The sequence below is a fragment of the Oryzias latipes genome, chromosome 22 (assembly GCF_002234675.1).
Source record: "Oryzias latipes chromosome 22, ASM223467v1".
In the NCBI taxonomy this organism is placed as follows: Eukaryota; Metazoa; Chordata; class Actinopteri; order Beloniformes; family Adrianichthyidae; genus Oryzias; species Oryzias latipes.
In genome coordinates this window covers 8,603,295-8,630,584 of record NC_019880.2, presented here as the reverse complement: position 1 = coordinate 8,630,584, position 27,290 = coordinate 8,603,295, and the positions used below count along the sequence as shown (strand labels likewise).

General features: G+C 38.4%; 1 protein-coding gene across 3 annotated transcripts in view; it reads left to right on the top strand.

The window, feature by feature from the left end:
- Positions 1–27,290, top strand: part of LOC101158985 (single-stranded DNA-binding protein 3) — a 46,246-nt gene that overhangs the window by 9,253 nt on the left and 9,703 nt on the right. For all 3 annotated transcript variants that reach the window (XM_004082214.3, XM_020713708.2, XM_011490266.2), the window contains exons 2-5: positions 2,882–2,954; positions 3,548–3,609; positions 8,936–9,020; positions 23,501–23,590. In XM_004082214.3, coding sequence (XP_004082262.1) covers positions 2,882–2,954; positions 3,548–3,609; positions 8,936–9,020; positions 23,501–23,590 — 310 coding nt within the window. The remainder of the gene's footprint in view (positions 1–2,881; positions 2,955–3,547; positions 3,610–8,935; positions 9,021–23,500; positions 23,591–27,290) is intronic.

Here is a 27,290-nt window from a genome sequence, read left to right as displayed (position 1 = left end):
AAACAGCTATGTTTGAAATTGCCTTAACAACATTGGATAAAATTTTTTAAATTAAGCTTCATATAATCTTGTTTGCATAACCTCAGACACTTTTCTCTTCCTGTTTGCTTCCTGTGTCTTCAGTTCTTTGAAATGGACAGACGTCATGCCACCTCAGGGCCTGTTACTCACTGCATTTGAAATGGGCTGTTCATATAAGCTAATGTTGGAGAGCTTTACTCTAAATATACGTTTTCCCGGGTTGTTGTCTCAAGTTACTAACCTCTTTTATGGGCCTTTGTAAATATATTGTAACATCTGCGTACGTGAGGACATTTCAATTATGTGTCAAAAATTAAGGCTTATGCTACGTAACACACCAGGCATGTAATGCACGTTTAAGAACGTGGGTTCTTGAACACGCTTTTCTAGCATGTGGTGTTCACACTGGACTGTCCCTACCCGATACAAGTTCATATACTCACATTTTGAAAAGGTTTGGTGCAAAATGTCAAAGCGGTGCAAATCTTTCTACAGGGATTGTCTTTCATGGCTCTATTCCGATAAATGATAGACCTGGTGTTGTATAATTCCGACTGGGCACAAACCGCAATTATTCATTTCTCCTCCATGATCAATTTTCAAACGGTTTGCACTTTTGTGAATTAAAAGGGGCGCCATCCAAATGTCACTACCAAAACCTAAACGCCTGATTGGTCAGAGGCCAACTGGTTCATTGTCCAACGTGTGTTTAATGGCTGCAGGTTTTGTATGTAGAGCCCAAAAACAGACTTAAAAACATGTGTAGCTATGCATGAACACAAGAGATTTAAACGCGGATGCGCATTTTTATAGAACATAATATAATATTATAACAATATGTAATTTAATTGGACGTGGTCACTTGAACCTGCGTTGCAGAGACCGGTGTGAATGCAGCATTAGAGATGGTCCTCATTTGGTAAAATCTGCTAAACGTAATAACGCACTTCTGTTGATAAAAACCCAGCAGACGAAACGAATAATTACTTGATTACTCTTCCTTCTTGGTTATGGTTTGAATCTTTGACCTGCTTTTCAAGCCTCTGTTGTCTTCTTTATGGGAAATCTGTTTTCAAAATGCTTTATTTAAATTTTATTTTAACACAATAGTACATTGGTTTGCTTCAAACAAATGATAATGTCGTTTTCAGAAGGTTTAGAGATTATTTCAACCCGGTTCCAACTATGTTTTCCTCAATCTAAAGTTTAGAGCTAAAAAGGAGTAAATCTAAATTTTGCTTCTCGCTGAGACTCTGATCAGAGGAGCCATAAAATGTTTTAATACCCTCTACCAACTGAAGTAAAAGTCAAAATCTTTAGGGGTTTTGAGCATCAGTGTTTCATTAAAACACTGTAGTCCTTCTCAGTCACTCTACAGAACATAGTGAACATAGTGAAAGTAAAAACTGGAAGCTAACAATGTTGTTGTTGGACTTACTCAGCTATTGTGTGTGTAGGATTCAAACAGTGCTGATATTTGTGTTATTCGTGTATTATAAATTGTTTGGTTTCACCTCCAAGCTTTATTTAGTTGTATTCAAACCTGTACTGGTATCTTGAATCCCACCAATCTACATATGATGCAGTAGATTTGGTGTAATGAGGTTGTGATGTATTTCTTGTTGTACCTCATACATGTTTCAGTTGTGTTTGAATATGCCTGAGAAGCATCATTAGGTCTACTTCAACCAGCAAGTGTTTCTGATCTGCATTGATAAAATGCAAAGAGGGTAGATGCCAGGTTTGGTTGTTGGATTTCTGAGCCAATTTTCTCATTCAAAACGTTTGTTCTACAACAGTTTGTTTCCTTGGATGGTCCACCTGTTGGGGCTGGTGTGACACTTTCTCTGAGCTGAGGTTAAGACCAAACCGGTTTGCCTTAAAACGATGTCTCAGTTTGCTTGTAAATTGGCTGTTTGACAGAGTGAATGGACATGGACTGTTCCAAAAACCAGATGAATTATTGAGAAAGTTATTGGCATAAACACTGTACATTAAAAAAATACTCCGTGCAAATACTGAAAGGATGGAAAAGTGTTTTGTTGGTAAACCTTTTGTTGTGAGGAGGTAATTTTGCTCTTTTGAAACAAATGTCTTGGATGAACAGACTGTGAAAGTATCGTAAGAGAACGTTTGTACCAGGACTGATCCATATTTCTTTTTTGTTTTATGGTCAGCTTCATTTGTACATGTTTAAAAGCACTTCCATAATCCTAAAAAGAAATCTCGGTTTGGTGTACTTTATACAGACGAACTTTTCAATAAACCAAGGAGAGTAAATAAAGCTGTTAAGCAAAAAAAAATCTTTTGAGTTGAGGTAAACATTTCAAAGCACAAATCTAAAAAGAATATTTTTTGTCTTATGTTGAGTGTTTAGGAGTTTTTTTTCTTAATTGTTTGTTTGGAGACTAACAGCTTGATGCAATATGCCTTATTTTTGGATTTTCTCTTACTTAGAGCCGTTTTTCCTCCTCGTTGGTGTCTATTGAAGGTGATGGCACCCAATAGGAACATCAGTTACGTAATGTTAAATGACCAGTTTAGTCTACTTTTAGTGGTGCAGCATGAAAGCAAACCAACCTAAATGAAGATGATATCTTTTGCTAAATTGATCTGAGTCCTCTGGGCTGTCCTGGTCAGCACTTCGCCTAAACACAAAGGCTGTTAGCGTGGAAATCTTTCATTGCTCCCAGTATTTTTCACTTTACCGCAATTTCCATCGCACAACTTCAATGTTGGACCCTTCCTTTTAGGTTCAGTCACTCTAAACTGTTTCATTTTGTGTCACTTTGTCTGTTTTTTGAGTCAGAGATTATCAAAAGAGGAATTCTGTTCTAATTTTTGTTATTCTTAATTTCAGGTTAGCGTTATATGTGTACGAGTACCTTCTACATGTGGGAGCACAAAAGTCAGCACAGACCTTCCTGTCCGAGGTGAGATGTCATCTATCGTTTAACGTCTTTTTGAAAGTAAAATGAACACCCTTCAAAGCCTCTTTCCTCTTCATGTCTTTATATATGAAGTTGTATTATTTCTTATATATTGTGTTCTTCTTCAATTCAAAACTTCATATTGTGATCCAGCCATAATGGATGTTGACAGCAACATATGTTGTTGGTGCAAACACAGTATACATGATTACAGGGTGTAAGGTGTTGCATACATTTTTTATAGGACACTCTTACAAAGTTACATGGCACTTATGAGGTAAACCCAGCCAAGCGATAGGTGCTTGAAGACATGGTGGGAATTTTATGGTACAGTGATGTTTGTAGAAAACTCTTAAGCCTTCAAGCAACTTTTTTATGAAAGCACAGTGGCGGTGAATGGATGAGGTATAATCTCTATTCATGAATGTTCTTTGTATGTAAAGCAGGATTGGAATTTTTAAGATTGGCAGAGCTGAAATTATGCTTCTCATCAAGTCAGGGACCATTGACGGCTTGGTTTCACTACTTATATTTTCCTAACCCCTGGACTTGGAGACATAATCCCCCTCTCTTGTGGCCCCTTCTCTTCTGTTCAGATTCGATGGGAGAAGAATATCACATTAGGGGAGCCTCCTGGATTCCTTCATTCATGGTGGTGGTAAGTGTTACCGTCGCTTATTCGATTGATACCAACATCCGTCTGTACTGTATCTTCACAAGCACATAGTTCATAGTAAGCCTATGAACCATCTATTTGGCACTAACAGAACACTGTAAATAATGTAAATTTCCACGGACAAGCCTTGATCACAAACGGGAAACCTTGTGGCGTTTCAGCTTTGGGGTGCACCAGTCTCTATTCCAAGGGCGTGACCCCCCCCGCCCCTCCATCTTCTCCCCTCATTCAGCTCCCCAACCCTCACCCCTGTTTCTGAAACAATAGATCCAGATGGTTAGGGAATGGAGCCCCAGCTTTCCCCTCCCCTTCCCCCCTCGTCACCCCTTTGTGTCCCCTCCACCTCCCACTTTTCCCCTTTTGTTCACCCAGGAGAGTTCTTCTTAGCAGCTTAACCCATTGCATTCCAGCTTCCTTTGTATCACCTTTCCTTCTTTTGCTCCTAAACCCCCCACCTTCTCGAGTCGCCACACAAACCTCCCCAGCCCTGTCATTTTGTCATTTCGACCCGTGGCAAAGATTTGACCTTCGGGGTTAACACCTTGAGTTCCAATCATTAGTTTGATCTTTTTTTTTGTGTGACTGTTGTCTTCCCTTTTTCTTTATAAAAACAGTAAACAATTTCAAATCGGTTTTGGTAGTGTTTTTTTTTTCCATATTCAAATTCAAACAACTTTATTTATCCTTGAGGGGAAATGATTCGAAAATGTGACCTAACATTTTTGAAATGCAGTACAGAGAGTGCAATCGGTTCTGAGTCGCCCCCAAAGGTGAATTATTAAACGCATACCAGCTAAAGATACTTAAAGAGAACACGTGACTGCTCATAACGTAACACAAAAATGTTCCAAAGCGTTCGGCTCCTGTTTAACAAAGCAAAAAAGGCTAATAAATCGTCATCTCTGCCGGAAACTATGGGTCAATAAACATATTTAGACAAAGATTTTGTTAGGCGTTTCCTCAACTTTATAAACACCGACATAATTCGAATATTCTTTATTAAAAGCTATTAAAAAAAACTGCAATCTTAAGCGAAAGATGCCCATCCATGCACAGGAGGCTGCGTCTTGGTAGTGTTTAATAAAACATCCAATTTTTGGACCTTTTTGTTGCCACCCTTTAAACATCTTCTAATCCAATCCACTTTATTAAGTACATTTTAACAAAAACGAAAATCTATGCTCATATGGCAAAAGCATAATATCAAGCTAAAAATCTTCGGGATTTTATAAATGTTAAGTTATGTTTTATAAATATTTAGTTTGTCTAGTTGTTGAAAAATAGTGTAGCATGAGAGAATCATCCAATTTTCTTGTGTCATCATCGTCTACTTTCCTTTTATCTCTGAATGTTTTTTTCTCTCTGTTGTTTCTCCGTCTGGTAAAGACGTACATCTTTAAAATCGGGTCATGTATTTGTACTTTTATTTTTAACAGATGTTTGCTAATCCCTCAGAACAGCTGGATACTTGTGTTTATAAAATGTTGCTCAAACATCAGAACCTCTCATAGTGACAGATAAGCTTCAGTTTTGATGCAACAGCTATAAATCCTAACATTTGTATTTAAATCAAATTATTTTTAAAGGTATCTCTCATTATAGTTAATACAAATTTAACCTTTCTTGTTTTGTTTGCATGCAGTGTATTTCTTTTTTTAAACATTTTTTTAAAACAAATATATTCATGTGGTAAAAACTAAAAGTCCCACTCTGATCATCTTTTAATCTATTTTAAAAGCCTTTCCAGTGGTCTTACAATTAGGATTTTGCCCTTTTTAGCCAAAACCAAACAACCTGCGTTGTTTTCTTAGACGTAGTTTCTGCAGAGCAGCAGGAGGTCATTAGAAATTCACCTCCGAGTTGTGGGCAGGACTTTGGCACAGAGCAAGCCTCCCCCCACTTCCCGTGATCCATCTGTTTAACACTCTCTCCTGTTAGCTTACAGCCCCTCACAACCCCAACCTAACATTAGCGTTTGTGAGCAATATTGGAGCTATCCAGCTGTACAGTTTTGAGGCAGATGCTGAGCAGAAAAATGGAAATGTACATGGGCTTATGGTTGTCGTCTACAAGTGGATGCATCAGGAGAGAAGCAGCGAGCTCGTGGTTCGCCTTTGTAGGTTCTGTCATATCTCATCACAGCTTGAATGCATCTATAATGTTAAAAAAAATCACAGATTTCTCCTATTTTGTTTTTTTTTTTAAATAACACAATTCTCAACATAATCAAGGGACCACTGTATATTAAATGAAAAATGCGTAATGATATAAAATACTTGTGCATATGATTTGCATGTATTGAAATGAAGTTGCAGCCAGGTGCTCCTTAACAGATCTACTTGATCATCAGGTGTGAGAACCTCTGTAAAACCAAATGTTTTAGTGGTTTTTCTTGTCTCTTGCAAGCAGATGCTTAACACAATACTGAGTAGGCAAGACATCAGGAGTGATATCAGAGAGGCAACTGTTGCTACCCATCAATCTGAGAAGGTTTATAAGGCTATTTCTAAACATAAAGTGTCCATCATTCTACATTGAGAGAGATTATTCAAGAGAGGGAAACATTCAAGATGTTTGGCAATATTCCCAGAAGTGGACATCCCAGCAAGTTCACCTCAAGGTCAGAGCATGCAACGCTTGCAGAAAAAGTAAAAAAAGTCTTTGAGCTCCGTTCCAAACTCTAAAGTCCTCTGCAGAGATGGAAAATGTTGATGTTCGTCATTCTATAATTAGGAAAAAAAGATAACCAGTTTTTAGAGAAAGCCCCTTCTGGTTTTGACACCATCATCTCAGCTTTTGTTTAAACACAGTCTAATATTTGTGTTGCTCAATTGTGCAAAGGTTTTAGCATAAAGGGCAGTATCATTTTGGTGTAAAAACAATTGGCAAGAAGATCCAGTTGAAGCTGGTGTCCGACATGGTGGTGGAGGGGTCATGGTTTGGGCTGCTGATGGAGTCTAAAGGTCAACCATGAACTTTTCTGTGTGCTAGCCATATCTAATAAGTGTGAGAACATCTCTGTTAAACACGATCAACGCTTAGTAATGTAAAACCAGAGGGACTGGAAACGCTCCAACAGAAATTAATAACATTTCTTGAAATGTGAGACATGTAAGGCTGAAATAGTGTTATAGACAATTATGTCAAAATATTCTCAAGAAACAGGATTTTTTAAATGACTTATTTATATTTTATTTTGAATTGCATGTTAGATATTGTTTTGTTTCATCAAAATCTGTATAGATGTTGGATCGAATGATGTTTCTGTGCAACTAAAATGGTTTGACTTTGATTAAATTGTATGTAAACTATAGAGAGGAGAAAAGACAGAAAAATAGTTCAAATTTGAAAGAATTAATTTTTTCAAATTAACACGTGTTAGCATTTTTATTAGCTGGCAACACAAAACATGTTTTTTTTTAAACAAAACTAGGTAAAATTGTTTTACCGTTTTAAGTGTACCTATAAGGATGTGAGATCACTAATATGTACTCATTTCTTCTAAAACACTTTTATTAAGTAAAATATTTGAATGTTGATGATTTATTGATGTCACTGTTAATGTTTAATGTCCCTAAAAGGCAGCTTCAAAGCAGAATGTAAATGCATTGTGTTGACATATTCTACACAAGTAATAGTTTCAGTATGTGGAGCTTAATTTTACCCTGAGGGCATCCATCTGCCGGGTGAGAGGAGTGAATGTCAGGCTTCAAGAGAACCATCAGACATATTAAAGCAACGTTGTGTTTTATTAAGAAGAAAATTAAGGGCTAGAGTATTAATTTGAAACCATAGAGGCCATAGTAACTAAATAACAAGGTTGGCCTTTTACTCTAATTAATTCAGGGCTTTTCTATAGGGTTGAAATAAACAGATTTGTTTAAAAATAATGTGTTTATAAACAAACATTTTAGCTGGAGGGGATTTGGGCAAAAAATGTAAATCTTTTTATCTATTACTTCTTTTTTTATTTATTACATAAGTCAGATAATATTATTATATAGGCTTAGGTGATTTCTTGAGTTCTGCCTTGGTCACGACAGCTACCCTTAGAGCCTGTCTCCTGGCAAAAAATGGGGATGCAGGTGGCCTGCCCAGAACTTCAAGGCCGTAGACTATTCAGTTAGCCCATAGAGCGAAAATGCACATTTTTTTTCTGCTGGCATGCTGCGAGCCACAAGTCATAGCATTAGGTAATGCATAAGGGTGAAGGCGCAGGCATGTCATAACATTTTTGGTCCTAGTGCTGATCAAGTAATAAGTGTGCGCTCCTTGCACACAGCATAACTGTTAGAACTGTTAGACAGTCAGAGCGTAACTTTTGTGGACGTCCAACAGGCGTCTTTAGTAGGTAAGGAGTCAGTGCGCACACTTTACCAACGACTACTAGAGTGGCGGTAGGGCGGTGTATGACCGCATAGCCCTTACGTCATAACTTCATTCAACTTACATTATCCTTACCAATACTTTGCAATGCACTAACCGCATGCACAACAATGGTATGTTCCAATTTTATGACCCCCATGGCCTCTCGAAGGTCAAGGAGAACTACAAGACTCACCTTCGCTACCCTTTGAATAAGTCTGCTCCTGTCCACACGCCTCCAATTGACCTGGACAACCCAAAGACCCGCATCTGACCAAGTTGTCAAATGTATTTGCCGGATTCTCCTCAAATACATGACGAAGTGATGAAGTGTTCAGGTTGAACTGTGCATTATGAAGTGGAGAGATGAGTGAAAACATCCAGATCTTCGACTTTCTACGTGTCTGCGTGTGCTGCAGATTACGGCGACATGAAGTGGCTTCCTGATTAGCTCCCTCAATGCCGAGTTGCTGCTCCAATGGCTTCTGTTGAACAAACTCACTTAAAGGATTTTGCATATTTAATCGGGTTGCATTGAAATCAATAAACTTCTGGGTGTCTGTATACACTGGTATTGCTTATTCCAAATATTGGAAGAGTTAGAGATTCTGTTTAGCATTGTTTGTAGAGTGTCCTTAAGTTGAGAGAGACTTTTGATTCCTTTGCTTGTGAGTGTGACAGTGATAGTGTGAGTCCTAAAACTGGATGTGATATGGGGAGATCTGGGTGTGTGTTGTGTATGTTTGAGTGAGTGAGAGGTTGATTGAGGGGGTGACACTGGCATTGTGCCTCTCTTACCAAGATGCTCAAGTGTATAAGAGGTGGTTTTGAAGTGCCAGGGAGATGGCGAGAGTGTGTGAATGGGTTATGAATAGCTGTTACACATGTGCTTGTATTGCTCTGTTTGGCAACCTCTGACCTCTTCTTCCTCTCTTCATTTTAGTGTATTCTGGGATTTGTACTGTGCAGCTCCAGACCGGAGGGAGACATGTGAACACTCCAGTGAGGCAAAGGCCTTCCATGACTATGTAAGTGACGACATTTTCTGCTTACATGGATTATTTTGATCTCACCTTTTTACACACAAATCTTGTGCCTAATTTAGTCTGGAGGTGGAAACCAGGAGGTTAGACTTACACAACTGAATATTTTAATAGGTACACATGTACAATACAATTCAGATTAAAATCACATTACACTTTTGCAATGTTCTCTTTTATGAATGGCATGTATTCATTCTGGCATTTCTCAATCACTGAGGTTACAGTGGATAAAGTGAACAATTATGTTGATCTGTGGTTCATATTTTGGCTGCTTTATTGATGATACTTGGGATGGAGTGTAGTTAGTTTGTTTTTTCAATAAACATCCATCAAGTAATGGATTCGCAAAAATCTTTTGGTCTTTCTTTTTTGGCTACTATTTTTAAAGTTTACAAGTTTAGACAAAGGTAAAATAAAAGGTTAGAACGCCGTTAGGCACCTTGTAGCACACATGGTAAATACATAATGTATTCATTTTTTAATTTTTTTCTCCACACATTCAGAACTGGATTCTGCGTACAATGATTGCATCAAAAATAAAAAAAAATCATTACATAAGTTATTTTAATGAAGCAGTTAAGAAAGCTCTAAATATAATGAGAATGATTTAGAATACAATAAATCGGAAATATATCAACATTGTGATATCAACTCGTGCGATATGCATATCGCAAAAGACTGTAAACCGAGAGAAATGGTTACCTCAAATGTTTACACACATGCATAGACAACTTTGACAACAAATGCATTAAACTTGCATTGTTCTTAATTGTTGTCCATATTAGTTTTGGTCAGTGCTACCAGAAAAGTAGATAATTGTTATTTGGTGTGCTTCCCTGACACACAAGTTCTTACCCGTCTCCTATCGAAATAACTTAATTCTTTTTTAATTTATGTTGGCTTTTATTTTTCTTTAAAAACTGTTGCAGTAAAATAGGAATAATGTATTAGTTTTTTTTTTGGTTCTTGTTTATTTATCGGAAGTCATATTGTCATTGCAATTTTGATCACTAATATCGCACATCACAAGTTTTCCTCATATTGTGCAGCCCTATTTTAAACTTTCAAAACGTGCTAGTATAGTTCCTTTGTTATTAAATGATCTTAGTGCAATTTGCTATGACCTGGTGCAAAACAGGTGATCTTAGATTTGCACTTAGAAGGAGGACTTTGATGAACTTGATGCTACAAAAGCAGCTCTTTGCTTACGTGTTAGCAATAAAACGGTAGAACCTTAATTCAAGCTTCGTTGCAGCTCTGTGATCACGCAAAATTGTCACAGTAGTTGGTTGTGTGTGTGTAACTGTGAGTGATTATTAACTACCGAAGAGAAAACACGTGTTTTCTTGTGTTTGAAGGTTGGTGTCAGTTGCATTTCCAGTGTTCTACATGAAAGCTGGTTGTTTGCTGTCACACGTTTGCATTTTTACTTAAGAGATCTTAACAGCAATATTGTTCGGATGTTTTTCTTCTTCCAAGTGCTACTGTATTCTCTTTCGTGTAAATGTCGTCTGTTTTGATTGACTTTTGCGTCTGTCTTCAGCCTGTCGTCTCTGGCCAAAACAGTGTGTCATTGTGTGTGCATGTGTGTGTGTCCTGTATAGTGTGGGGAGATAATGGAATAGAGTTCTAATCCGGTAATCCAGCACTGGGCCGAGGCTAAGCCAGGGATTTGTGCATGTGTGTGCGCGCATGTATGTGTGTGTTTGGATAGGGGGCATCTTTGGCAAGCGACCCACAGGACGGTGGATGGGCTCCTCCACCCTCCTTCCAGTTAACCCTGTGTACAAATGTAGATGGGCGTGCGACATGGTTGCATGCTGCCTGCTCTTAGTGGTGATAAAGCAAAGGAGACGGGACGGGTTTAATTTTGGCTCCAGCCCCCCGAGGCTCGTTTCAGAGCACAGGTCTCATCTGCCAGTTTCAAAAGAATGAGCCGACATCAGAAGAAAACGGAAATTTCACCGCTAGAGAGTTAGTCGTGTGAGGATTGTTAGATTACACAGCAACATTAAAGCAACATCATGACGTTATTGACACAAAGTAAAGGTTTTACTGTCCAAGATCCTTGTTTTCACCCTTGTAAAATCTGAAAAGCAAAGGTTGTGACTTTAGCTGTTAAACAAACTGGAAGATTTGGAATAAATTAGGATTAGAACATGCAAATTCATGTTAGTATTTATTCAGTTTATTGTTTTCACTGGATTTAAATTAAAAAAATGTAATTTGATTGGAATTCTTTGTCTTATTTTCTCTGTACAGTCCTTACAGGTATCCTTTGTGGTCAACTGTCCCTTTATACACTAACTTAAAAAAAGGTTTATAGAATATTCACTGATATTTTGTTTATTATTGAGACCATTATATTAAATAAAAATTCCTTTGTTCATATGTCAGCGTAACACATTTATCATGCTGATCATTAGTTTTTTTCTTCTATTACAGCACAGTAAAAAAATGGTCACTTCAAGTTTTCTTAGGAAATTATGTAGCCTAAATTAGTTTAGGTCAATCAAAAAAATATTTTTGAAATTTCAAAAGAATACTTTCGATTTTGAATTTGGTTGTAATTATAATGTGTTTATTATCCTTGTATAACCCTGTATCCATTTTTAACCTAACTCTAGACATTTTTCTGTTAGATGTCAGCTCACGGTCTGTTTGATGAAATTGTTGAGAGTTCATAGGACTTGTTCACACCTGCCATTCACGTGCATCCTCAGAAATGTGATTTCAGGGAAAAAGCTAAGCTTCATTTCTGTTTTTTAGCTCAGGTGATCAAATGACAAAAAACCAAAAGTTTGTGAACGTTTTTAAAACATCAGGTTTACCAAGTGTAGTCAAACATTCACTTCTGGTATGTTCTCTGTCAAAACATGAAAGACCTCTGTTGTGATTATAAAATGACATTTTTAGGCAGCAGTGCTTTGAATCCGCTTTAAAAGTTTACATTTCATGGAATCTGTGCTTTAATGGAAGAAACCTCTATTAAGTCCCTCTATCTGTCACACACCTAGGTGTGCGAAATTTGTTCTCCGCATTTGACTCATCTCCTGGGGGAGCGCGTGAGCTGCAGACACAGCCGCGCTCGGGAACCATTTGGTGGTCTAACCCCCCAATCCAACCCTTTAATGCTAAATGTTAAGGGTCCCATTTCTAGAGTCTTTGGTATGACTCGGCCTGGATTTGAACTAACGACCTACCAGTCACAGGGCGGACACTCTTCCACAAGGCTGGCCTTGTTTACCACATTAAGTAATGTGGTTTAAAAAAGTGATCTGACCCAACTCATGTCCACACAAACTTTGAGCAGAATCCTGTATTATCTAGATTTTGGAACTAAACAAGTTTTCCAGATTGAAATGAAGAGTCAGTAGAACAACATGCTTTATTATAGAAAATAGCTAAAACATTGTAAAAAGGAATTTAGCCCTATCAGGCAATTGCTGCAAATTTGCAATATCTAAACATTTTAGTACCACTGCCAAAATGACTTTGGCTCTGAGAGGGTTCAAACATTATATTAAACTTTTCTTTGTGTGTTTCCAGTGGAATTTGCAAAAGTCATAACGGCTTAATTGTGTAATCCCAGCAAAGATGATTAAAACAATTGAAATAAAAATATCGGAAAGAAGTGAATAATTTCCTTTCTGACAGTTATGGCTTAGTCACAACTGCCCTTACAGCTACATTTAGGCTGTCTGTGGGTGAAAAATGGGCATACCTGTATATACTGTGTATATACTGGGTATATTGGTTGGCCTGCACGGAATATCGAGGTCGTAGACCGCTTGGTGAGCGCAGGGAGTGAGAATGTTCATGCACATTTTCTTCTGCTGGTATGCTGTGAGCAAAAGGTCATAGTGAACACTTAAATATATATAAGGGTAAGTAAGGGTGAAGGACGTGAGAGGAAGATGTGTTATGTTTTCTGACCAAAAAGCAATGTCTTTTAATTTTAGTAGTAAAAATAAAATTGACAAAAAGCAACAACATAAAAAAGTATGAGTAAAAAGCGGTGGGCTCTTTGATCAATTCAGTTTCAATAACTTCAGCTGAAAGAAATATTAGAAAAATGAAAAAGTCAACAAATGAACTTGATCCCTCATAAGAACTTACAAAGGAATAACATTTACAAAACATTCAGACTTCACTCCTTTTTTATATTTCACTTCCAACAAGCTGCTCCTGTCATCTATTTAGAGATCTTTCGTAACTCCTGTCCAGATTTTCTTTGGACGTTTTCTACTTTGTTTTACTCCTTTCAGCCCAGTTCTTGTACTTATGATCTTCAAATAATTTACAAAAATTGATCTGCTTCATTACTCGAGTTAAATGTCATTTTGTGCTGTAAGCAACCATGATCACATTTGAGTGTCTGAACGAGCAAAGGACAATAAGGATTGAACTGAAATTAGTATCAGAAGCAAACTGTGGCTCACAGAAAGCCTAGACATCCACTAATCCTAACTAGTTTAAAGTTTTACTAAAAAACATCTCTGTAAGCAGAATGCAGTACAACTAATGGGAGGTGCCAAAGTACTGCATGTTGTTTCAAAGTATTGAGTGTCTTCTCTCTCTTCCCCTTTATAAAACGGTCCACATTTCTTTCTCTTTCTGCCCCTGCTCCTCTCTTCCAGTTTGTGCAGCTTCAACCTCCTTACGTCAGGTTTTCCTGCAGCTTGTGGTTCATCTGCGACACATCCACATCTGCATCTCTCTTGCCTCCCCCTCTTTCCACACCATTTTTTTGGCCCAGTCTTTATTTATTTATTTCATTTACGATATCTTGTGTTTTTCCTTTTACTCAACACTCAGACCCACTACTTCATCTCACTTGAAGTAATATCGCTCGCTCAATTCCTCTAACTTTCCTTGTCTTTTCGTTTCTATCTTGAGGTATCTCCTTCCTGACTCATTCTTCTCTTTCCAGCCTTCTCGCCACCAACACCACAACTACCAGCCTTGTTCCTGAGAGAAGATTGATTGGTTAATCTAGCCATTACCCACAGTGCCTAGTAGCACAGGGGAGAAAAGAGCAGTGTCGACAACATGAAGAAAACCCTAGAGACACGGAAACTTTGTGAAAGGGCAGTTAGGTGATCAAATGTCAAACCAATATCTTTCCTATTTCAGCCCAATTTGCTCTCCAGAAACCGTTAAAAACAGGTCTTAATTTATTTTAGAAAAAGATGATCGAATGTTTGGTGAACTGAAATGCGCTGTAACGCAATCTCATGCAAACAGTTTTATCAGATTGAATCATATGCAGTAAATGCATTTTACACAGTTCTGTCAACATCTTTTTTTTTTTTTTTTGCTGTGCTCTTCACTACCTTCAGATGATTAAATTCAAACTGCTGAAAACGTTTTTTTGTTCAGTTTTTAAACATAATGAAAGTGTTGGTGGCAGTTAGCACCTTAGTATATTTTGCAGCAAAAGTTACCTTTCTGAAAAGAGATGCTTATGATGGTAAAATGTACTTTTAAAACAATAAATGACTGTGGGACCAGAGTGCGTGAATGAAAGGTAGTAATTTTGAGTTGAGAAAAGATAACAAAGGGGCAAATAAAGTGTCTTGTTTGTTAATGTAGTGTAGTGAGGACATGAAGACGCATTATTTAAAAGCCAGTTTTCTTTACTGTGCTTTTTCTTTCCTTTCTAGTAACTTATTTTTTCCCACTGTAGGGCGTACCGTATTACAAGGTTCATCGTCAACGAATGGTCTATTTTCAGACTTATGTCTTATAGAAGGCATACAAAACTACAAGAGTCAGAGATATGGTCGTCAGTCATACTTTATTAACTGCATTCACGGTACTTCTAAAACTTGTTTGTAACGCTCTACAGGTTGGCGTTTACACAATACCTGTAGCGCCAAGGCCGAATCCTTCCCCTACCCCCAATGGCTTCTCCCTATTTCTACATTTAGCCCTCCAAACGGAGAGATGGGGACGGCACTAACCCTCAACAACGTCATCAACAGTCACCAATGAGCTACGTTAGAGCGTACCTGCCTGGGCTTGGAAAATACACAACATTGGTTTATAACTTTAAAAAACCATTCAAAAACAAAAAGTCCTTTCTTACATTTAAATATAATTTTCCCTTTAACTTACCCTTTTGGACACCCCTACCCCTTCAAATGCCCCTTCAGTTGGAGGGGTAGGTGAAGAATTCTGATTCGGCTCAAACCTTGTTTTTAACAATTAAAAAAAACAGACTGATACCCCTAAAACAAATGTTACTTTAATTACACTAACTCCCAACAACTTGTAAAAAATAAAACACAGTCCGACACCGCTACACGTTACCCGCGCTAGCGTATTTACAATAACACCCAACTTGTTAGCAACACTTACAAAAAACAGACTGACATTTTGACAGAGTGCTTTGTTTATTTCAAAATCGCTTCAACATCAGTAAAAACAACCAGAATTAATCCATAATTAAAGCTCTGATAAGTCCCACTGTTGTTTGTTTGTAAAAAATAAAGGCTTTCAAGTGTGCCTTAAGTCAGTGTTTTTCAACCTTTTTTGAGCCACGGCACACTTTAAACTTGAAAAAAATCCCGCGGCACACCAGCATCCAAAAAAAAAAAAAAAAAGGAGAAACTCATAGTCTGTATTGATCTACAGTCCCTCCACAGTCTCACATGCATTTTTGAGATAATTGTGGCAGAAAAAGCTGAAAGCTGCAGCTGTTTTTTTCTAAAAGATGTAATAAAACGTTTAACAACAGATCTCATTGTGCGCTGCGTCACTTTAATCCAATGCATCATGGGAGATGTAGTGCATAAAACGGCCGGATATCGCTTTTCAGAGCTTCATTGTTTTGTTCACTTGTTCCACGGTCTGACACCGGATTCTGTGGAAAGCTACAACACTAAAGACGAGCTTTATCTTGTATTTTTGTTATAACTGAGAGACTTTACGAGGTAAATCGGGACGACTTTAACCACTTCTGATTGGTCAGACTGATGACATGTGATTAAGCCCCCCAAGAATGATTGGTGGAGACGGTTATGGGGGCGGGACTTTTCCAAACTACAGCTGAAGCTGCGGCTAAATCGCGGTCCCGTCATTCTTATCAAAGTGTCTTTAATAAAATAAAATAAACGCAAAGAAAAACGTATTTTACAATCTTTTATATTCCTAACTACTCAGTGTTTTATCAAGGCCTGTTTGGATGAACAAAGAGCTGAAATCCTGGAGATGGGAAATGTTTTTAGATCAGTTAATGAGGGCAATTTCCCACAGCACACCTGACCATCTCCCACGGCACACTAGTGTGCCGCGGCACACTGGTTGAAAAACACTGTTTAAGTAAGGAAAATACGGTCGAACGTTTCTGCTGCGACTCAATGATGTCTAGTGAAGTTTAGCGTTCTCGAAAGGGCAGGATGTGCACAAATAAAAGTTTTAGACATTGTTCTCCAGTCAAAGTCTGCGTAGTGCAGAGTTTATTTTCCACTTCCAGGATTAACTGAAAATCAAGCACACTGTTCTTCTATACTTTAGGCAACTTTTCTAAGGATAACAGATTACCACGTAGCTTTTCTACCTTTTTTAAGCTTCAACTTTCACAGTTGCTTAGTTAAATTTTGCCTCGAGTAAAAGCAATACTCTGGCTCACAGATGTTCTCATTCACTTTGTGTTTTTGTGTTTCTGGCCCCTTTGCGTTGTCTCCAAAGTGTTGGCTAAGTGGATGTTGTGTCTGCAGCTCATATTAGTGCTGCCAGGCATTGCATGCGCGCGCACAAGTCCGTCTGTTTGCTTGAGTCCTTCTACCTTGGCAGCAGCTTCCGTGGGAGTGTACGCAGGCTTTTTTGTTGTGCGAGTTTGGAGGGCCAGCTGGGTTTGCAGAGAACGCTTGTTCCTCAGACACGATGGTGAGAGTATCAGCCATATCCTGTTGCTCTCGAGCTAAACATACTGTTTTGACTGGGCTGATAAATTAGCCAGATCACCACAGTCAGCGTTTTTTTTCTCTCTCCATCCAACTCTTTTTTTTTTTACCCTCCCCCCTTCATTCTCTCGTCTCCCTCCCTCTCTATGGGCTAAGGACAGCAGGTCAAGGAGACAGTGATGAGGTACATATCAGTGTGAACCAGAATGTAGATTAGTACGCCTCTCCCTTCTCTCCATCCAGTGTTTATGTCTCTGTCTTTATGCCTGTGAAAGGTATCAGGCGGAGGTCAATATGTGTTGAGCACTATTGATCTGTCCGGTAGCTCCTACGGGTGAGAGGGGGAAGAGGGAAATGGAGAGGTATGGATCAATGCCGCTCTGTATGGCCCATCTACATACAGTGCTATACCACCCAATGAGAACCTCAGCCTTTTCTTGCCTGATAGATTATTCATAGTGAGGATGGAGAGCAAATGCATCCTGTTTACCGGTATTTATTTTTTGTTTTTCCCTAGGAGACAAAAAGTTAAAGAAAGTGAAGTTTTTACACAGTTGGTTGTTTCATTTTATTTACTTAAATTTCTTTGCCTAAAACAAAATTTAAATCTTCTGTCCAAATCTGACAGTTTCTCTGCTTTTGTGTCTCTAAAAATATGGTGGAATTCCAAATTTCCATTGAAGAGGGATCTTTTTTCTATTATACTCAAATACATTCCATAGTATTTTGTTACCTTTCACTAGTGAACAAAATAAATATTTATGCAATCTAAAAAAAGGCTTCTTTATTGCTGTGCACTGGGATAAATCATGGTGAGACCCCAAATATTTTAGATTAAATCACTCTGATCATTTTTTGATCTATTTTCCCAGTGGTCTTTAAATCATGATTATAAAGTTTTTAGCAAAAATCCTGTGTTGCTTTCTAGGACATAGTTTCTGCAGTGTGGCATGAGTTCATTAGTAATTCACTTCTGACTGATGGGCTTGATGGTTGGCGTAAAGTCACCCCTTCTTCCCTTGCTGTTGCTGAGAACGATCTGTTTACACACTATCTCTGTAGCAATTTTGGAGCTATTCAGCTATACAGTTTTGATCTAGATTCCAGCCCAGATGAGGAAAACAAAGACGTACATAGACATCTATTTGTCTGTAAGTGGTTGCATCGGAATGGAGCAGAGCAGGGCGCTTGTGGCCCACCCATTGAATTTTCTACATAACAATTTTTTTTAAAGCAGCTTTTTTTCGTCTGCTCCTCATTCACAACCTTTTGGATAAAAAATACCTACAAAAAAATTAAATTCTGACCTTAATTTTCCTGAGATATGTACTCCCTCATCAGAAAAATGCTACAAGAACTCGTTAAAAATCCCCAAAACACAATTTTCATTGGAATGGGTCTTTAAAATCTAACCTAACTAGACTGCAGCTCACCAAATAACCTCTAACTTGCTTGTTAGACACTCAATCCTGTCCAAATATTTTAAATTGATTAACTTTGTTACAGAAATGACAATAAAAACCTTTTTTATTCATCTTAGTGGCTTGATACATTTATCAAGTCTGCTGCATTGAGGGTACATTTCTAGGTACCGTATCATTTTGTCTTATATTTGACCTTCAAATCACAATGGGGGTGTGGCCTTATGATGAACAGGTGACTGTCAAATTCTCAGAGTGTATGTTAAACTATCTGTCACCCTCATTTGTCCCACCTATCAGACCATGTCAAGAAAGACCAAGGTTCAGCTGTTATATTGATCTAGGACAAACCGGTGGGTCTGATGATGATGATCACACCTTTATGCTTGTCCTATCTGTTTCTGGCCATAATTCATGTCCACCCACCTCCTCGAAGGTGATGCTGCATCATCACATTTATTTCTTAACAAACTGATACATATCTTGAAGAAGCATTCTCCCACGGACTGGACTTATTTTTTTAGTCAGAGTTCTCGTTGGTCACAGTCCACAAACTGAACCATAGTCTCTATTTGTACCTCTAAATAAGCTCTTGGAATCCAAGATGGTCCAATCTGTCATCACAGCAGCTTCCACACATGCATACCTGTGAAATACAGTAAAAAAGTGGGGACAAATTGTGAAAGAAAAATATATATATACAAAAGTATTATTGCACTGGTTTGACTAAAAGGCATCTGTTTACTCTTCGTTATCTGGGCTCAATGTTTTCTTTGTCATAATTGCATACCGATACTGTTTGAGCCCATAGTCTAAATAGTGTGTTATTGATAGCCAAGTCGTATTAAAAACCTTTGCAGTGTGAGTGTGCCTCCTGAATGTTGTGCTACGGTGTTTATGCAGAACTGCAGGGAAGGCCATTAAAATATGGTTTATGACTAAAACGGTGTGTAAATATTCCAAGGTGTTTGAAAATACGTCCCTGGGGTTTTGTTGAACTTTTAGCTGCCTTAAATGAAAGAAAAACTTTCTTTTCTTTTTTTTTTACTTTCACATAACAGGCATTAAAGCTCTTTTTCTGTGTATTATGCCACACATTTTTTTCTGTTTGCTGCTTTCTCTTCTACATGGTATAAATATATGTCTATCCATATATTAAACAGTCTGTTTTTAAGCACCGTTTATCTGTGTTTGGAGTGACCATTTACCAGCAGAAATGCTCAGCAAAACTCCTTCACATCCAGTCATTTCTTGTAGAAGACCTTAGTCACAACTGCCTTTATTGATGGATACGGCCTGTCTGCGGGTAAAAAAAAGGGCAAATCTTTGTGGGGCCTGTAGGTGGACGACAGGAAGTTTTAAGATTGTAGACAATCTGTCAGCCTGTTGCAAAATTGTCCTTGCTCTTTTTTATTGCGGGCATGCAACGGGCATCAGGTTTGTAGTGAACGCTTAAACAACACGTAAGGGTAGGTGATATGCAGGTGTGTCGTACCGATTTTTCCTTTTTTCTACCCCTGAATCCGGCAATTTTTTCCCTTTTTCTAGCCCCTGAATCCGGCGCACTGTGCAGGGAGCCCACTGGGCTGTTCAAGGGGAAGATGTGGGCTCTTTGAACCCATTCCATGCAGCCTGGCTGTTAGAAATTAGAAAAATTAAACAATCCATCCCATCTCACTGACATCTATATACATATCATCAGCACATCCAGTACGTAAAGCATTTGTGTGTGGTTGGTAAGGAGCCAGTGCTCGCACCTCACTAATGGCTTGAATGAGGCATTAGGACCCCTTATGACATCATAAGTGTGTTATACTTGTATTATGTTTACAAATACTTATTGATACTCTTGCCACATGTAGGACAATTGCACATTTCATCTTTTTGACATCCCTTAAGGTGGCCGCATGCACCACAAGGGAACTGCACGACCTTCCATAGCCCGGACAACCCAAAAACCCGTACAGGTCAACCGCCATGTGGCTGCATGTGACTAAAGCTTTAACTGGTGCTGATTGTGAGGAGCTGAAATTAAAAGGTCGATGTCTCAGTGCTGTTTGCGCTTTCCTACAATAATGTAAAAATACAGCAGCGTTGGATCTTCCTTTTGTATTTCCCAAGGCTAGTTTATTTTAATAAAGTACAACTGCATAGTAAATCCACCTTCCTTTTCTGCCGGTGGCAATTCAGACTCGGTCTGTGCACTTTCCAGTTCACACTCGCTCAAGATCGGCACATTTGACAATATATGTGCAGGAACATTTTCTGTAATAGTCCATAACGAGAACACAACCTGGGGATTAATTTGCAAACACAGATTTTTTTCTCTTTTTTTTTTTTTTTTTCCTTTTCTTACAGTTTTCTTTGTTTCTTCCTCGTTTTATTTTCCTCCTCTGCCTCACTCCTGTATCTTCTAACTCACTCTCCATCTCACTCTCTCCAGCTTCTTCTTATTCTCTTTTTCTCTCTCTGCTCTCCTGGAGCGGGGGATGCCAGGGGGACAGAGTGCAGATAGGACCTGTCGCCATAGCAACAGCTTCTGCAAGCTGCTGACACCCTACTGAGGGAGGAGGGAAGGGAAGAGGGGTGGGTGCTGAAGGTTTGGGGCACAGGGAAGGTGTGTGTATGTGTGGTGGAGGTGGTGGGTGGAGGGAAAACTGTAAAAAGGAGGGGGGGGGGGGGGGATAAAGATCAGGATGGAGAGAAAGAGGCAGCCGACCCCGCTTCTTCCCTGGGGACTCAGTGGCCTGCTCGTGTTCACAAGCAGAATTAGCATAAGGGGGGGGGGCATTCTTACAGAAAGAAGAAGGGCGCATGAGTGTATTAGTTTACATGCATGTGATTTGGTTCTGTGCAGCACCATCCGAGGATTCAGTAGGTGTCACATGGGCGCAGCGTGTCGGTTAAGTGTTGCTGGATGTTCACAGGTCAACTCCCTCCCCCCTGGGTCTACCCCCCCCCCCCCCCCCCCCCCCCCGTGCGGGCCTGTAGCCTGCGGACCTCTGTCTGTCTCTCAGTACTGAGAGGCTGCACTTTATGAGTCTGTGATGCAACCCCTTGTGTGTCTGTGTGCATTTGTGTTCACGTAGTTGGATGTTGGTGTGTGTTTGTTCTGGCTTGCTTATGTAAGGATTCCTTCTATGCCTGTTAAGAATACTGTTATATCATATCTAACTCCCGGGCTGATCTGTTTCCCGCCTTTCTGCTGTAGTTTGTTGTTTAATTGCTCTCCGTTCTTTTATGTTGAAATGTTGGTGGTGTTAGGACTGAGAAAGTAGCTGCTTTTTAATACGTCTCTCATTTATTTTACAAAAAATGGAATTTCCAAAACATATAAGTCTTGTTAAATGTTAAAAGAAATCCATCTATGATACAATTTTTTTTCATATTATTCTGTTATCATCCAACATAGAGCTATTGTCACATAGTAGACCTGTTATGGCTGGTTTTCTCACCCCTTTGATTATCTAATTGATATACATTACTTAACTTAAAAGAAATAATAAAATGCCTTCCTATTTTATATTACTATTCCCTACACATATTTTGGTTATGAATAACAGTATTCAGTGTTTTTCAGTGAAAAACAACTGAAAGACAAGAAATTGCTTTAAATGAAAATTGATTCTGACATGTTATCAATCAATAATGCATTTTCTTAGTAAATTTAATTTCTATTTAGCACCATTTTTCTCCTAACCCTTAGACCTGGAGTAGTTTTTGCAATAAGTGGTTTTACTTAAATCTCATTAAGAAATTCCTAAAAAATATTCACCAATAGTTGACCTGACGTTCCATAACATCTTTTTGCTGGCGTAAAAAAGAAAAACAGGATAATATTGGGAGGAATAAGAAAGCTTCACCCGTGACAGGCTCCTGCATTTGGATTTTAGCTGTTGCGTCAGTAGTTTATTAAAAAAAAAGACAATAGTTAAATAAAAACGAAAGACTACTGGAGTCAAAACATTTATGTGGTGCAGGAGATTCCAAACTGAAGCTGCTTTGGTTTAGTGATGAACCGAGGAAACCCATCAACCACAGAAACCAGGTCTGCAAAGGGAAACATGGTGGTGGGAGTATAACGCTAAGGGGCAGTTTCATGAACAATCAGCTTACGTTGGCAAAAAACATATATTTGTTTCTTTTTTAGATGGAAATTATTTTTAGAGAAAAATCTACTGTCACTGTAGATTTAGTGTTTGGTCTTCCAAGAAGGCAGTGATGTAAAACGCTTGCAACCGCATTCCAGATTTTAATGTAGATTGAGGCAAGAGGCGTGGTCAGAGCTTAGATAAAATCACTATGTATAAAACCTTGAAATACCATGAAAGAGTTACTGGAAAGGTATGCTGAGTCAAATCACTTCATGTTCTTAGCTGACCAAAAGAAACAACAAAAAACAGCCAAACCCTATTGTTTTATGAAAGTTTCCAATTTTGATTAAACAAAGTCCTAATTCTGTGTTAGAAATTACCAAATGTTTAAAGATTTCTGCAGATTAAATCTCTACAAGTTCTTGGTAGGATTTCCATCAGTTGTTCATTACGGTAGAAGACCTAAAAGAAACTAGAAAGCAAGTCAAAGTACATTTCAATACACACTCATCCAAATGTTAAAATCCAGGTACATCCTTCGGCAGCCCCACAACTCTATCCTAGTGGAACTGAATCAAAAAATGTGAATATATCTCAGAGAAGTGGTGTTTTTGTCCCGCTGTAGCTCAGAAAAATGTCTCAGCAGCACATAGTAGCACGTTAACTGGCTCTGATCACAGCGCTGTTGCAGTCGGTCCTCTTTACAGCTTTCGCATTACTGAAACTTTATGAATGACTCTCCCCCTGGGCATGTGAATAACATTTTGATGGTATTTTTCCTGGAAGCTCTCCTCTCCTGCCCTTGTCTGCAGAATGATGAGGCTAATGTCCTTCTCTTGCAGTCTCTGTATTCTACTGAGAGGAGTTAACAGTTAGAAGATACTTTTCAAACTTTAAATAAAGGGGTGCTGGGGTTTGTCATGATTGCAGATGCACACACTGCCCCCTGTAGTAATTTGGCAGCCAGTGCAAAGAGTGCAACTCAGCTGCAGAGCTGTGAGTCGTTTGTGGGTTTTGACGGTTGTGTTTTTGTGTTTCAGAGTGCAGCGGCAGCTCCCAGCCCGGTGATGGGCAACATGCCGCCCAACGATGCCATGCCCGGTGGTCCCATGCCCCCAGGCTTCTTCCAGGTATTTCATCTCTCTTTTGTCATTTGTCTGTCACCTTCTCACCCTCCCTCTCAATTTCTTACTTTATAAAATAAAAAGCACTTAATGTCCTTAAAATTATATTATCTCACTTTCTGATCTGAATAATTCCAGGAATGAAAAACAATTAGCCAAATGACATTTCCTGTTGGAGCTAAAAAGCTTTGCCTGTTCTGTCATGTATCTCCCTGCTCCTTTCACGCTTTGGCTTTTTTATTTCTTGATCCTGCATTTGATTGGCTCTCCTCGGGTATTTCCAGGGTGTCTTAGATTTAATATGGGACACAAAAATTTGAATTTCATAAATGTTTTGTGAATGATTCCCAGTTTTGTTCTTAAATCGACTTTTGAAGGATCATATTCTAGTGAGATGGTCAGCAATAGCTTATTTATCTACCTAATTTATCTTTCCTGACTTTTTCAATACAAAATAATAACAATTATTATTATTCTTTACAGTATAAACCAGCAATTTTTTTTGATACATCATTTATCCAATTTATAAAAAGAAAGTTGTTACAGGAAAGTTTTTTGTATTGATATGAAAGTATTGGTAAAAAATGGTTTTATTAAGTATCATGTTTTCCTGTAAGATTTATTAATACAACATCTTTATTGCCTTTCATTATTCTAAAATTTGGTATGTTTAGATGCTGGTTCTTTAGCTTCCTGTCTCATTGGTATTTTTTACATTTTCTTTTTACACCTTTTTCATGTCTAATTGAAAGTACTGAACATATCAAATAGTGCATTTTAGCTATGTAGTATAAAAATAATATTTTCTAGATCAGACTTCATACTGTTATCAATATTTAATAGTAAATGACAATTACGTGACAGAGAAATGGTAATTAGTTTTGGCGATATATATATATATATATATATATATATATATATATATATATATATATATATATATATATATATATATATATATATATATATATATATATATATATATATATATATATATAAATATATATATATAAAAATATATATATATAAGATGAAAAATCCAACAAATATGTATAAAAGATGGGGTGAGGCAACACAACAGGGCCCATTTGGATTTCTCTCTTTTTCCAAACACTATGTATTGTCACCCACCGGAGCCACCGAGGCTCGCTGTCATTCATCTGCGGCTTGGCTCATACCGGGCTGCACCTCAACCCGTTTGTGATTCAGCCATCCTGTCTTCATCCTCTCCTCCACCCCTCCATCTCCGTCTGTCTGTGACCTGTCCCGGCTCTGTGAAGGAAAGGTTTCAGTGTGGGAGACGGCTGTCTGAGGAGCAAACACACATGGAGAAATGCATAAACACAAACAGGCATGTGCGCACATATCCACAAACTGTTCTGCATAATCGCACATCCTCGATGAGGCAGTGGTGTGATGGACAGCAGTGGCATTTGGCAGGTGGTTTGATAAGGTGGCAGCCAAGAGCGGCAGCGAAGAACCGAGCTACACCAAGGAAGCCAGGAACGGAGAGAGGGAGAGCTTATTATAACCATTCATGGACCAGTGTGGGTTTCTGTGGCTACCAAAGCAGCCCATTGTTTGCTGGTTTGGTGGTGGCTGGGGGCACAAGTGAGAGGACGACTGTGAATAAGCAAAGGGAAGAAGGGTGGCGGGAGACGCAGAGAAGTGCTATTTTTAACATTGTTGGGGGAGTGAGATTGGACAAGTGCGTGTTTGTGTAGCTGTTATGTTCAAGGCACCTTTTTGTAAAAGGAAGCTTTTGTCGCTTCAGTTATGGTTCATTTTCCTCATTAGAAGTGAGCTTTCTGGAATCCTCTTTGTCCTAAACAAACACCAAAAAATACAGCATTATTTTGAGAAAAGTTAAATTTACTCACTCACTTTTATTACTGGTCAATACGTGTGTCATTGCCTTTTTTTTTTTAAATACACACATGGAATTTTCTGTTAAATTTAGGATTAAATCAACTGGCCAGATGTCTGACTTCCGTAGTGAAGCACAAAAGGATCTGGAGCTAGCAGTTCACTAAATATCCACTGCTTTGCGTTAGATAAAAATAAGACAGTCTCAATGGAGGTATAATTGACCTAAAAAAAAAAGTTTAAAAAATTGTTAATTATATTGACAGGTGACGCTCAAACCTTACCTGTATTTTTCTCACTATAAGTCGCTCTGGAGTTGTACTTGTCATTTTAAAAGGCAAATCATAACAATGGAATAAATAACAATAATAGACTGAATATATGCATGCTTCTCTACCATAACACACGGATGCTCTTTTAGCTTTATAAAATACAGGAGGAATTGAAGAAGTATCTAGTATATTAGTACAATTATCAAGTGAACAGTTAGTAGACTTTTAGTGAGGAATTATCAAGATAACCATAGCATAAAGAACATTCTAATAAGTCAGCTTAACTTTTTATATAACTTCAAATAACTTCAATCTGTTGACTTCTGTCTGAGAAGTACTTCTTCACCGTTACTTCATTTTAAGTAGCAAATACTGATACACACACCTAGATCACATATAAGTTGCACACCTGCCGATAAACACGGCACTAACTAACCCCAGTGGGTCACATGACCACACCTAAGGTCTAGCATTTTTACAATCATTGGCCAAACCACCGCAGCTAGCTAATTCATTTAAATTGTAGTTGCACTGTAGAGATAGTGTAGTACAGTGTTTCTCGCTATATTGTGGTTCATCTTTCGCAGTCTGGCTGTTTTTTTTGGTGCAATTTTGCAAGCATTTCTTTTAACAGCGCACTGTGTTCTGCCTCCTGATTGGCTAATGTCCTTGTCAGTCAAACTGTTCCGTGCCGTGTCTCCTGTACAGAATGCGTTCAGCTTGTCACAGTTACATAAATCTCTGATCACATTCGGGTCTTTGTTTTCATTCTATAATACTGGACTTATATTTTAAAAAGGTTTGAATTTTGAGAGTTTAAACAAGAGCAAAAAGTGTGAAAATGTTCCAGTCTGGATGGTAAAAGTGTACAAAGTGTGTAGTGAAGAGTTTTACAGCCTTAAAACACCTTAAATTCCACTTTGCAGATTTCACCCATTATTATTTAGAGCGCAACCCCCTTAATAAATGAGGGAACACTGTCTGTCGGTCCAAAAATGTCCTGTACTGAGATCTATGAAATCCTTGTAAATTCATCCAAAACAAACATTCATGTCTGAACTTATGCTTTGGATTTTTCTATGTCAAAGAATAAACTGTAGGGAAGCATCAAGTGTGGATCGGCGTTCATTAAGCGTTTGCGATCAAAACCTTTGGTCTGTTGGTACAAATGAAGAGTTTTGACTGCAAAAAAACTGCTACAAAACAAAACCCTAACCCCGTCTTTTGCATCAAGGGAAATTGTCCTTTTGCTTAAAGAAGTGATCCTAATGATTAATCGATTATCGGAAGTGGCTGCTTTAATTTCTGTTGGTCAGCTAATTGGTTAATTGACTAACTTGAGTTCACCTTTTGTACGGACGTGTTACCGGGGAAGTGCTGATATTCGATGCTTTACTCACCGGACAAGTGTTCATGTATTGAACAGTGGAGGAGTGACTTGATGTCTCCGTCCTGCATTCCTCCCCGCAGGACTCAGGCATTATTTCCAGACAAAAAAAGTTCAGTGTTGTTTATTCGAACAAATCCCAAACCTCTCTTTGTAAATGGAAGAGCATAAACTCCCAGCC